Source organism: Sminthopsis crassicaudata, chromosome 2 (assembly GCF_048593235.1).
Source record: "Sminthopsis crassicaudata isolate SCR6 chromosome 2, ASM4859323v1, whole genome shotgun sequence".
NCBI classification, from domain to species: domain Eukaryota; kingdom Metazoa; phylum Chordata; class Mammalia; order Dasyuromorphia; family Dasyuridae; genus Sminthopsis; species Sminthopsis crassicaudata.
The window spans coordinates 123,505,018-123,519,173 of record NC_133618.1 but is presented as its reverse complement, the minus strand read 5'-3'; the positions used below and the strand labels follow the sequence as shown (position 1 = coordinate 123,519,173).

The 14,156-nt window shown below is 40.7% G+C and overlaps 1 protein-coding gene across 1 annotated transcript in view; it reads right to left on the bottom strand.

The window, feature by feature from the left end:
• TGFA (transforming growth factor alpha) overlaps positions 1-7,311 on the bottom strand; it is a 120,617-nt gene extending 113,306 nt beyond the window's left edge. Inside the window, exons 1-4 of the mRNA XM_074284724.1 lie at positions 7,302-7,311; positions 5,381-5,526; positions 4,722-4,937; positions 3,922-4,582 (exon numbers count right to left, since the gene is read on the bottom strand). Coding sequence (XP_074140825.1) covers positions 3,922-4,582; positions 4,722-4,937; positions 5,381-5,526; positions 7,302-7,311 — 1,033 coding nt within the window. The remainder of the gene's footprint in view (positions 1-3,921; positions 4,583-4,721; positions 4,938-5,380; positions 5,527-7,301) is intronic.
• Between the last annotated feature and the right edge of the window lie 6,845 nt (positions 7,312-14,156).

Genomic DNA, 14,156 nt, shown 5'->3' with positions numbered 1-14,156 from the left:
ACTTGGGAGAGGAAAAGACATTCGAGCTCTATTTGGGCAAATTGGATTATATCTTTCTTTCCTTGAGGCTTTTCATCTGTTTTTCTACTTTGGTTTTTATATCAGGCAACTTTTAGGAGAAAACTAGATTTTCACTTTTAAGCAACGATTTATAGACATTCCATGCTTTAAATTTATAAAGGACTTTCCGGGAGGTTTAGACTGTAATAAGACATCTAAAGTCATATGGCATTCAAATACTCACTAATATAATGGGCTTCTATGACATAAAAAGACACAGGCCTCTAAGAACTGAATACATTTTGTGTTGACCTGTCAAGGACAGTAAGGCTGGAGTGGCATAAATACCACCACAGTCAGGGTCTCTCAGTAGGGTCATTTAGGACACTCAGATTTAACACAATTCCGCTTTCCCACAGATACTCATCCCTCAAAGATGGATCATAGGTCTTAGAGTTGGAAGGGATAGCTCTTGGAGTTCACCTAGTCCCAACCCATCACCTGAAAGGGGACTTAAACACTAAATTCTAAAATGATGATTCCCTTCCCTCTCCCTTGGGGAAGGGAGGTCCCATTTTTACTTAAAACAGAAACTTGCAAGGAAAGGAACATCATTCCATTCTTTCAAACATCCCCCAGGACTGATTTAAGCACAGCCACGGGCAAGAAAGACTTAGAAGGGTTTGGAAAATTTGCAGATGAAAGAAATCCTTCCAGTTAACCAATGGCTAGAAGAAAGAAACATTTGGATTTTTGTCCAAGGCATCAGAGAAAACTAATCACATTCTGAAAATCCTAATCCTACAAAGATTTCTTCTCAGGTGGGGATAGTCTCTCTCCTCCAGCCAGATAATTAGGTCAGGGATTGGCTGGTGCAGCTAATTGCTCCAAATGTTTTGTTTTCTTTTGTTTTTTTAAATAAATGAAAGATTTGTCACTAGTGCAAATTACTCTTTTCCTTTATACTCTCCATCTGCCTTTTAATTTGGTCCTTTTAGAAATGAGCACTATTTTCTTCATTCATAAATATAAGGGGAGAAAATCCCCAAAAGATGAAGCTAAAGATAATTTTGTAACAGGCAAAAAGAGAAAGAAATATACATAAGTGTGAACACATGCAGCAAACTATATCCACGATAGGGAAGGTTTGACACTTGGTAGAAGTGAGACCCTGCCAGAATTACTTCCCCTTCTCAGAGAACACATTTATTCATCTCCCTATATATCATATCTAACCATAATAAGAAATGAATAAGAGGAAATGTATGGTTCTTTTCCAATGGAAGGTAGATGATACTAAAGTAAATGAATTATCCAGTTTCTTATTTCTTATCTACATTTTCACTGAAGATTCTAAGATCACCTTGAAACTTTTAAAATCCAGTAGAAAAATCTGCAGTAAGGAGAATCCCCAAGGATCATTCCCTTGATAGAACCTTAGAGATAGAAAAGACATATATATATATATATATATATATATGTATATATATATATATATATATATATATATATAATTCTCAACTTCCAGAATCCAGATGACTTTTTATACTTACAATCAGGAACTAAAGATTCTTTTCTTGTGAAACTTTATGCTCCAGGACAGAAACTCTGGGGTTTTTTTAGCTTCTATATTCTCAATGCCCAAGAGTAGGGACCAACATTTAAATTTCTGTTCAGTGGAGTATTGATTGTTTTCAAACCCAGAAGAAACAGTTCTTCTACAACTTATTTCTATGTATATAAAATTATTCTTTGTTAGCAACTTGGCATTTCTGGTTGTGCCTTCCTTCCCTCTCTAGCAGATAATAATACTTCTTATCACTCCTTCTGGACTACAAAATCACTGTCCCTTCTGCCAACCATCCTTTATCCCATTACTAAATTGATCTTTCTGATCTTCAAGACTCAGTTATGTTGCTTCTCTCTCCCCAAAATCTTCTTCTGCAATTCCCTACTATCTACCAAGCAAAATTCACACCTCAATGTGCATAGTTCTCAGATGTCTCTGGGAATGACCCTTGCTAGCTATAATATGACTTACTCCCCCTTCACCAAACTTAAGACAAATTCAACAACTCTCTTTGCCCTCAAAGCACACTTTTTTTTTAATGTAAGTTCTATATTAATGCTCTTCCCTATGTTTGGAATGCCTTTCCCTATCTTCAGAATAGGAGGTCCTAAATTCAGATTCTAAGTGTGTGAGTTGGACATTTTCTAAGTGTGTGACCTTAGGCAAGTCATAACCTCTCTGGCACTCAATTTCCTCAGCTGTAAAATGAGAAGATAGTTCTAAATCTATGACCTTGTGATCCATTGCTTCTTTGGATTCCTAACTCTAATCTAATGCTCAAGTGGATGCTACCTCCTTCAAGATGCCCTTCCCTTTCCTGCTCTCCCTTCCTTGCCTGCTCCTCTTGTATCTGGCTAATACAAGCATCATGAAATATTGTGTATTATTACTCTTTATTGGGGTCTTATCTGTTTACTAGACTATAAAATTCATGAGAGCAAGAGCCAGATTATTGACTGAATGTTGAAGTTCTCCCATAACTATGATGAAGTAATCTTGGCCTTAGTTTACTCTTTTGTAAAATGAAAGTGAAAAGAACCAGATGGCCTCAAAAACTTAATAAATGAATAGCGAAAAATGAGTTAATCGAATAAATGTGTGTTTTTAAAGTAAAGAAGTAAACGAGCAGTACTTTTTGGTTGGTCTCTACAGTCCAGAGATAGCCAAAGACTGACCTGTGATACAGATCCATGAAAGATGCCCCCCCCAAAAAAAAACCCACCTTCCTCAGTCGTAATTTCTAAAATTTGCAGAGTTTAAACTTCTCCTCCCCTCAGGACGCGCCCCCCCTCCCCAAACCCTGCTTATTTCCAAGAACAAACTCAAAGGAAATTAGCCAAGCTGCTTCTAGAGTTTCATTCCTGCTCCATTGTTCCGCCACCAAACCAATCTTGTCCCCAAGGAAAATATCTGCAGAAATACCTACAAACACCACAAATTCCGAGGTCTCAAAAAATCCCCGAAAGACCAAATGAAAGGCAGAAGGCAAAAAGATCGAAAACAGAGGCAATAGGGACTCTTAAAGTGCTTGGGGGAGGGAAAAGTTTACCTGAGACCGAAGCGAGTGGGGGTGGGGCAAAAATGTCACCTGCTCAGGATTTAGAACTGGAAAAGGGCCTTAAAGATCATTTCGTGTAATATTTTCTTCTTACAGATAGGGAAACTGAGTTCCCCCCCCAAAAAAAAAGGGAAACATTTATTCAAGGTTACACAAGTGAGGAGTATCTGAGCTGGACCCCAAATCTAACCTCCGAAGCCAGCGATAGTCTCTTAGCAGCAGGATTCAGTTTAGGGCACCCTATCTAGATTCATTAAACGAATCAACATACTGTTGGTTACCGACACTTGCGGGGAGCGGCGCGGAGGAGAGGGAAGGAAAGAAGCAGCGCTCAAGAAAGAGGGAGAAGGAAGAAGGGAGGGAGGTGAGTAGGTCGATGTGTGTAAGAGCAAATTTAAAGATGCCTACACACAGCTTTAAAGTTCGACTCCTTACAAAAGCCCTCCTTCTCCTTGGCAGCTTTCAACTGGGTCTGCAGAGCCCTTTTTAGGGGGACCATCCTGGGAGAGATGGGTGGAGAAGGGGTCTGCGATGCAGCTTCTCTTTGGAAACGGGTTGCAGAAACGTCAGTCCCCGGGAGCGGGCTGTCTTCTCACCCTCCGTCTCCCTCGCCTACCACTTCCCCCAAGCTGCAGACTCCTGGTATTCTCAGCTTCTCTCCCACCACATCCCCGCAAAGGGGAGCTCCGGCTCCTTTCCGAAAAAGAGAAAGGGGGCTGGGGGAGGAAGGTGAATGAGAAGGAAAGAAGGATCGAGGATGAGGAGAGGAGAGGAGAGAAGGTAGTGCACTTACCTAGCCCGATCAGTGCAAGCTCCCCCGCCGGAGTAACCATTTTCCAGGCAGGCTGCAGGCGCTGGAGCCTCCTGCCCCAACCTGCTGCGCCCAAGCGACTGAGACGCTGCTCGGTGCGAGGGGAGGGGGAAGTGGGGCGGGAAGATAGGCCCTGCTCCAAGGCTCCGGTGAGTGGGAGAAGGAGCGAGCGAAGCAGAAACTCCTCTCTCTGAGCTCTCTCCCCTCCGTGTCTCTCTGAGCTCTCGCTCCTTCTGACACACACACGCGCACACACATACACCCCACCACTCGGCTGAGCGGAAATAGGAAGGCGGTTACCGTCACCTCTCCGCCACTTGGCGACCTGGGCACGGCTGACCACCCTCCCACCCCTTGGGGGTGCCCCCCTGAGGGCACAAGGGGGTGGGGACTTCGGGCTGAAAGAGTAGAGGAGAGGAAAGGAAAGAGGGGGGGGCGCACAGAAGGCGTGGGAGTTGAGGTGGGAGGGAATCTCGGGGCGGCTGCGGCCAGAGGTGCGGCACGCAACAGCAGCAGCAGCAGCAGCGGCAGCAGCAGCAGCTGGGCGCACCCGGCAGCGGACTGGAAACCCTGCCGGGGATGGGTTAGTGGGAGGCAAGGGAGGGGACTGAGTGTTCTTCCAGTCCCGACGCTTAGGGGGTGGCTACCTGCGGGATGGAGCCAGAGGTGAGAGGTAGAGAGGAACAACAAAGAGGGGAAAAGACACTGATGAGGGACGCCGGAGAACCGCAGCAAGAGCAGAGACACTTCAGAGAGAGATAGCAAAAGGGCCACCAGCGCACTAGTCTGGATGCCTGGACTGGAGTAGGGGGAGCTACAGGCTGGGGATAAGCAGCTGTTGCTGCCACAGCTATTTTAACGGAGTACAAGCCCTGGAGGCTCCGGCTCCCAGCAGTTACGGCAGTCTTCCCCGAAGCGCTTTGGCCAGAAAAGGCAGCCGGGAACTGCTCCGCCTGTCCTAGTGCCTTAGCAAAGATTTCCCTGGCGGCCTCTGGGCTCTAGGCGGCAGTAGTGAGGCGGACAGCGGCCGTTCGGCTCTTTCACCTGTGTTGCTGGCTACAAAGAAAGCCCGAGGAAAGTTAAAGCGGGAAAGTCTTAGACCAATTTCATAGTCTCCCAGTCCCTTAGCTTTACAAGTGAGGAAACTGAGGCTCAGAAAGGTTGTCACACAGCTAGCACATAAATTATCTTGATTCTATGGCTACTATTCAGCAACTGAGAATTGCTCTGTCCTTCCTCACTTCCCTAAGATAGATAGCACAGTAGGGGTAAAAGCCCTGTGACCAGGAGAAGTGGGTTCCCTTTTTTGTTCTGCCTTCTGTACCTCAGCCTCCCTATTTGTAAAATGGAAGGTAGATCATATGATCTCTAAAAGATTCCTTTTCGTCACATGAATTGAAACAAAAGACACTGTTTTTGCAAAATAAATGGAGGATCCGGCCTTGACCAGAGTCCCCGAATACTGGATCTGAATAATGACTCCTCCGAGGAGTTTTGCTGCACCTATGCTCAGCCGGAACTGTACCTGGCTTTTTAACTTACTAAGTGTTCGGTAAAAAATTATTCTCCTTCGCGAGGCCTGGGTTTCTTCAGTAAAATAAAGGGGTTGTTTTAGATGGAAGATCTTTAAGGTTTCTCCCTGCCTGCAGTTAACACCTCTTGCTTATATATAATTGTATCGTGTCCAGCATTGTATTAAAATTGTGTGTGTTTGCATGTTTAATAGGAGGGAGACAGACAGACAGACAGGCAGAGACAGAGAGATTTTTAAGGTAAGGTCCTCAAGAAGCCAGATGGGGACATCTTCATCAAGGAATGATAGAGCATGTGCTAAAGTGCTAATGTCATTCTATATAATAATTGCAATGTACATTGTGGGCTTCAGTCAACAAGGAAGCTTTCACAGAGGAAGTGGGATTTGAGGTTAGTCTTCAAGGGATGGGTTGAATTTGGTTAGCTGGAGGAATGGAGGGAGGGTGTTCCAAGTTTTTTTGCGTTGATGAAACATTGTATAATTCTTTTCAAAACGGCAACTTAGTCTCCATTATTGATTTTCAAGAGCACTTTTCCTGCTTTGTTTACTTTTCAAAATAGTACTTTCAATAATCTGATTTGTGGATTATATCTGTGCTAAGGTAGAGGGGACTTCCCCAAGAATCATCTTTCCTACCCACATATTTCCTAGGTAGGCATACTTCCTTGAATTTGTGCAAATCCCCTATTGGTTGATTTTCTCTCCCTGGTCAGGGAACTCAGGGATGAATAAAGCCTTGGCAATTTGTCCAGCTCTCCCTGTGACCCTTTAAGCTCCCATTACTATCTGACTGTTGTTGGAGAGCAGGACTGACAATGGTATTTGTTCTTTGGAGCTCACTCATACAGCCCAAAAGAAGAATGTTGGCTGCTTTCAGGGCAAGAGTTGGCTGCCGCTGAGTGAGGCACTTTCTACGTAAGGGAGAAAAAGGGCAATGGGAGGAAGTAGCAACAAAGTTAAAACAGTGAGCTAGCCCTTCTTTCATTCACTGTAAAAATAAGTTGAGTTTTTTGTTTATTTATCTCATGACAAAATGACTTCTTGACTAAACTAAAAAGAGGGCAGTAATCAAAAGAGAAAGAAAAAATGATTACTCCCCAACACTTTCAAAAATCTGCTTCTCTCAGCATTTAATCTTTAGTTTTTCAGTTATTTCACGTTTTGTATTAACTTGGCAAATGTTCTTCCTTAGACTGAGTAATCAACATTTGGTTGTAATAGTAATAATTATCTATTACATTATATATGAACAAAAGAGTAACAATTCTTATTTACACAGCACTTTCCTAGAAGCAAGCCTGTGAGTTGTGTAGTCAAGGGTTATTCCCATTTGATAAATGAGGAAACTAAGTCTTGGGTACCTGACAAAAGTTGCAGTCAGGATTTCTTCCCAAGTTTCCTGACTCAAAGTTCTACTATCTCCACTAAATTATACTTCCTCTCAGTTTTACATCCTGCTTATAACAATCTGAAATATTTCATTTTTCTATTTATGGTTGAGGAAAAAAAACAAGAAGAAATCATCCCTTTTCTAAAATATTTTTTTTCTGCTGAGTCTTAAAACTGACTGATTAGGTAACATATTTATCCTTCCTTTTTGTCCCTTATGGTTCACATAGCCTAACCATTTTCTAACACTTCATTTAGGCAAACCAAAAACATAGTTAGCTCACAGGAGGCAACTGATAAAAAGTCAAATGCCATTATCTCTCATTGCTAACTTTTGGAATAAAGGGAGATAGATTTAACAAAAATAAATAAATAAATAAAGATTTAAAGTGAAAAGGCCATTTCTACTTCAGGAGGTAATTGGTATTAAGTGACTTGCCTGTGGTCATACTGCTAGTAAGCAATAAATATATGAGGCTAAATTTGAACTCTGGTCCTCCTAAAGTCAGGGCTGATACTCTATCCATGGCCCCATCAAGCTGCCCCAGGCCATTTCTTCTTAAGTCTTTATAGTGTTCTGGGTTTTTAATTGTTTGGAATGTCTTGTCCTACTTAATTTTACCACTTTGAAAAATGCTGGCCAAAGTCCCTGCAAACTTCGTGGTGACTCAGTAAGTTCAAACACCTAAAGGGACATATGTGCTCTCATGCTTTGGTTCATAAAGTCCTGTTACTCCAAGTTTTGGGCTGCCCACATAATGTGGCTTTCTCCCTGATTACTTCTAGTATTTCCGTCATGTAAATATTTCTTTATGGGGCTTTGCAACTGACAGCTTCACTTTCAAAAAACCCAAACAAAACTTCTTTTCCATCCCTGTCTTTTCTAACCCTCTTCCTTTGGGGATGGGAATTATGAATATGTTTTGTTCATCTCAGAGACCATTAAAATCCTTTCTGTCATTTTTCTATGTTTCCTTTCTTCGACATGCTTATTACCAAGCATGTGCTTAAATAGACTCTTTCTTCACTGTAATCAACCTCCCCCTCCTTCCTGATTCATTTGTGGAAGTGATTATCAGGCCACAAGCCCTGGATTCATCCTGGAATGATTCAAGCCAGCTGAGCTGGCTGTTTAGGATGGGAGATCACTCAGATATTAGTGAGTAAACAGCCGAGATATTGTGAGGGAGTGAACAATAGTTATCAGTAGCTCTATGGAAAGAATTACACTTCCAAAAGGCAAGCCCAGGCTGTATGTGACTCCTGAAATGGATTTTAGAATCACAAAATTTTGAAGGGTGCAGAAATCATCCTGCCCTCAGTTTACAGAGAAGAAAATGAAAACCCAGGAAGAGGAAGTCAATGACCCAGGATCACTAAGTAGCAGAGTTGGGGTGTGAATCTGAGGCCTCTGGCAGAATCCTGGGCTTTCCCCTCTAGTTCTTGCTAGATGTTGGAATTCTGCCTGGAGCTAACTCTAAGAGCATCTGCCAAGAAAACAGTTCATTGACAGGCATAAATGTGAGGAAAGAAAAGGGTGTAAGGCACAATATAGACACTGAGCCATAAAATCAATGACTGGACTACTCTCTGTCCAACCCGAAGTTCATGCTATCTGCTTTCTCCACCTCTTAACTATGACTCATGCCATTTCCTATGTCTGACTGATAGGCTATAGGAGCTAGAAGTGGAATAGACCTTAATGGTCCTCCAGTCCAATTCCCACATTTTACAGAAGGGAGAACTGGGATTCAAACTGGAAAATCATTTTCTCCAGGTCACACAGTAGGTGAACCCAGGTCCTCTGAGTTCAATTCCATTGTTTTTTCTATTTCATCATGGTGGAAATACCTCTTCTACCTCCCCCACCTTACCTTTTCCCTCTCCCTCTTCACCGGGATTAACCAATTTATCAAATAGGATTTAGTAAGAATCAGATATTGTGTTTAGTTCTAGGGATATAAAAACAAAAAAGTCCCTGACGTCAAAGACTTAGGTTAGATTGCACATACTTCTTTAAATACAAATGAAATAGTTACAAAACAATTGATTATTTTGAAATCCTGATGGTTTTCTTTAGTAATTTTTCGGTCATGCCCAATTCTTCATGACTCCATTGTGGGACTTTCTTATCAAAAAAATTTTTTTCTTTTTCTTTTCTGGTTCATTTTGATGAACTAGATGAGGAAACTGAGGCAAACATAGTTAAGTTCATTTGCCCAGAGTCACATAGCTAGCAGGTATTTGAGGCCAAATTTGAACTCAGGAAAAGGAATCTCCCTGACTTTGAGCCTGGCACTCTGCTGTACCACCTAGCTGCCAGTTTAATTCCTATCCATCTTTAAAAGTCTAAATAAATAGCCACCTCCTTCTGGAAATCTTCCCCATCTCCCTGTCAGCAATAACATCCTCCACCCACCAAGATTTCATATCACAGTATGTTTTCAAGTCTTTAAATGCCTTTATCACACATTATTGTCCATTAGAATTATTTGTGTTTGGGTCTTATCTGCTTGGAGACTGTAAGTTCTATCAAGACAAGGACCTGATATTATGGGTGCTTTCTATTGCCAAAGCATCCAACTAGTGGTTTGGACACAGTAAGAACTTAACCAAGGTAAACTGGATTGAGTTGAAAGCATTGGTCAAGGAGCACAGAGGAAAGAATACTGACCGTGGAGTTATAATATGTTTTTCAAACATTCAATTGTGCTTGACTTTTTGTTACCCGGTGGAACATAGCATGCCAGTGTCTTCTGAGGAATTTTCTTGTCGAGGGCACTAAAATGGTTTATCATTTCCTTCTCCAAAGGATTAAAGCAAACAGAAATTAATTGACCTGTTCAGGGTTATGTAGCTAGTCACTTAGATCATATTTGAACTCAGGTCTTCTTAACTTCAGGCTCAGTGCTCTATCCTCTAAGCCATTTTGCTACCCTGGAGTTATGATATCTAGGATCAAGTTGAAAATCTGATGTTTGTTACCTTTATAATCTTGTGCAAATTATCTAAATTACCTAGGCCTCAGTTTACTCATCTGTAAAATGAAGGAGTTGAGCTAGACAAGCTCTGAGTCTTCTTAGAACAATCAGGTATGTTATAATAAAGAAATTGCTCTGTGTGTGTGTGTGTGTGTGTGTGTGTGTGTGTGTGCAGGGAAATTGAGGATTGATCACAAAATAACATTCTTCTCAACTCATTTTAGTGGATCCTTTATCTTTAGCCTTGCCATAAAAAAACAATAGGTTTGCTAAAACCACATTTAGATAGTTATAATCAGTCTAATTAAGCTAGGGAGACAGGGGGCAGCAAAGGAGGTATCTATTATAGCCTCAATTATCACCATTGTGTGTGGTGGGTTGTCCCTGTTATGCATAAAGTGATCCAACCCTTTGCTTAGCGTTGCTCTGTCTTAAGCCCCTATCCCCGAATCAGAGGGCATCCTGTAATTCCCAAACCATCCACTTTGTAAGTAGGACCCTAAAGAGTCCTAAAACAATATGACTTTCTTTAGTATCTCTTGCACTGCCAGAATTATAGCTTGGGCACAAAAAATGAATAAATGAAATTAATTTTACCAATACCAAACTATCTCATCTTATGTTCTGGGTAAAATGGAGGCTACAAATTCTAATTCTATCAGCTACTAAATCTAGGCAAGAGATAAGATCTCTCTGGACCTCAATTTCCTCTCTTTCAGAAGAATGAGTTGAACTAGGCATCCTTTCCTATCTCCAAGGTTTTGTAATCAAATGGACTCCCTGTCTAAATAGTAGCCATACACTGTATTCCAAAATATTAGAGCTGATTTGAACTTCACCAATCTGTTAATCCAGGGGTCCATAATCAAAAGAGTCCATGAACTGATGGGAAAAAAAAGACTTTTTGATTTTTACTAACTTTTAACTAAAATTTAGCATTTCCTTTTATTATGAATATGGGCCTCAAACAATTATTCTGAAGAGTTTGTAGGCTTCACAAGACTGCCAAGGGAGTACATAATATAAAAAAGGTAAAGAATTCCCTGTTCTGGTCCAATTTCTTCCTCCTCCCCCCCCCCCTTTTTTTTTTTTTTTAACATATGAGGAAAGTGGGGCACAAAGAGGCACAAATAACTGCCATAAAGTTATGGAGCTGAAACTTAAAACTTGGGTCTTTCAAGTCCCAGTCCTTTATTCTTTCTATTCCACCATGCTTCATTCATTCACTCATTCAGTGAACATTTGCTAAACATTTACTATGTTTCAGACACTGTTCTGGGGGTGAGGAGTGTGGGTTTTCCAAAGAAAAACTGAAAATTTTTGCTATAGATAGAAAACTTTTACCTTCTATTAAGGGAAAACAACACATACACAATAAGTCAGTCAAAAATATTTATTAAGTGTGGATCACAACATAGCGTTTTCACTCTTTATGTTGTTGTTTGCTTACATTTTGTTTTCTTTCTCGGTTTTGTTTTTTCTTTCTTGATCCTATTGTTCTTATGCATCAAGATAACTGTATAACTATGTATACATATATTGGATTTAACATATATTTTAACATATTTAATATGTATTGGACTACCTGCCATCCGAGGGAGGAGGTAGGGGAAATAGGGGAAATTTGGAACAGAAGGTTTTGCAAGGGTCAATGTTGAAAAATTACCCATGCATATATTTTATAAATAAAAAAATTAAAATTAAAAAAGAAATATTTATTAAGAACTTAACAATGTGCCAAGAATTGTGTCAATGTGACAACTGAGAATATAGCAAGTAAAAAGAGTAAAAAAACAATCCCTGCTCTCAAGGAACCTCCAATGTAATAGGGGAGAAAAAATGCTAATAACTATGTATTAACACAATATATACGGGACAAATTGGAGATACTCAATAAAAGGAAGGCATTAGGATTAAGGAAAAACTTTTGGCAGAGGATAAGATTTAATTGTGACATAAAAGAAGCCAGAAAGGAATGAGGAGGGAAAGCATTCCCTACTTGGGAATTAGCCAGCAAAAATGCCCAGGGTGGTGAGATGGCATGTCCTATGTAAGGAACAGCCAAAAGGCCAGTGTCCCTGGATTGCAGAGTAGTAGAGATGATAAGGTGTAAGCAGACTTGGAGAGATGAGGAAAGCAAGTTATAAAGGGGTTTGAATGCCAAACAGATTTTTACATTTGATCCTAGAAGTAATAGGTAGTCAGTGTAATTTATTTAGTTCAGAATAGTATTGCACGGTTAAACCTAAACTTGAGGAAGATCATTTGGCAGCTGAATGGCAGATGGATTGTAATGGGGAGAGCCTTATAGCAGGCATATGGACCAGTAGACTATTGCAGTATTCTGGCCAAGAGGTGATGGTGTCAGTAACAGAGGAGAAAAGGGGTGTATGGGAAAGATGTCAGAAATGTAAAAATGACAGTCCTTGGCTTAGAGGATAGAGCACCGAGCCTGAAGTCAAGACCAATAGATTGGCCATGAAGGAGGTAAGAATGAGGATTGAGGATAACCCCTAGGGTGTGAATCTAAGATACCAGGAGGGTGCTGGTACCCATATATAAATACTTATACATATATATGTATATGTTGTGAGGGCTCTTCCCCCACATGTAACGAAGAATATCATTATGTGGCTTGGAAGGAGATAGACTATCCATCTCTAGGATCTTCTCCCCTAATGCTTCTCCAAGAGAGATTTTATTTCCTGCCTGGAGAAGCAAGAGATTTGGGACCATAAACTTGACCATTCAGTTCTCTTCAGAGACAGGGCTACTGGGCTAGAATTATATCCTTAAATTATTAACATTATTATTAGTCTAGGGGATGTGGTTTTCAGGTTCAATTTAACTTCTGATAGCTATTTCATTAATTAAGAGGAAACAGGACTTTTATATCCAAACCATACCTCCAAAATGAATATACATAGCAAGTAGCAAAGAAACCTATTTATCCAAGTTAAAAAGCAATGACAACAACAACAACAAATCAAGAAAAGTATACATAGGAAAATGCTCCGAGGATATAGAATTATAGGAAAATCTATAATACATCACAAAGTGAAGGAGTTCTTTTCCATTGAGAGTGAGGTAAATCAAGAAACCCAGATTTCACTGAAGGGGAAATTCCCTGAAGTCTCTAATGTAGCAAACAAGGGAAAGGGACATGGTGGAGACTTGCCAGCTCCTCTCATATATTTTCTTTCAGCAACCTGAAGTGACATTGGCCTCTTCCATCTTCAGTCTCAGAACTGAAAGCCAGAAACCCCTGGATCATAGAGTTCAAAGCAGTCTAAAGAGAGGAAAGAGAATGGAGAGAATGGATCTCTTTTGCTCTTACCAACCCTTATCTATCCCTCACATAGTCTCAAGGTATTGATCTCCAGCAATGAAGAGTAAGTCCCATAGGGACACACACACACACACACACACACACACACACACACACACACACACACATATATATATATATATATATATATATATATATGCACACACACACACACACACACACACACACATATATATATATATATATATATATATATATATGCACACACACACACACACACACACACACACACACACACACACCTACATTCACACACAGAGCAACTAGCCTAGCCTCAGCTTTATTAGAAAGAGCATTGTATTTGGAATCAGTCAAAATAAATAGTGGAACAAGGACTTGAACACATATCTTCTGCTCCACATACAGGGTTCTTTCCCTGATGCTCTGTTTCTACTTATGACATCAGGGAATACTACTAGTTGACCTTCCTAGAGAAGAATTGGGAGGAAGGAACTGATTCAAATGTGAAGAGAACCTTTGGAGAATGTAGTAAAGGCAGGGATTTACTTGAGCTCTCCCAAATTCCTTTCCAAACAACATTACAATGATACCTCAAAGTGAATTCTGAGGAAAAGAACTCATAAAAAGCCAGAGTGAGACAGTTTTCTAAGCCAACACAACTTAGAAAGTTGGCATAAATCATCAGGGTGAGAATGGAACACAGTCTAGAACAAATAATATATGGGCAGCAGACCTTGAGTATGATTGAATTGAGGGATAGTAGCTACCAGAACTCTCAGTCCACAGACAGCAAGGGGATCAGACCACTGATCAAAAAGAGATTACAGAAATCCCTTTGCTGGCACTTGGTTAGAACTCTGTTACATAGCCCATACAAGGTTTTTGGTCACATCCCAGGACCAGAGGAAAGACTCACAGAAGTATGGTTCCAGGGCAGAAAAGAGTGATTATGATCATTCACTCATAGACCAGAGCACAGGCCAGTGATCACATTTCTCCTTAG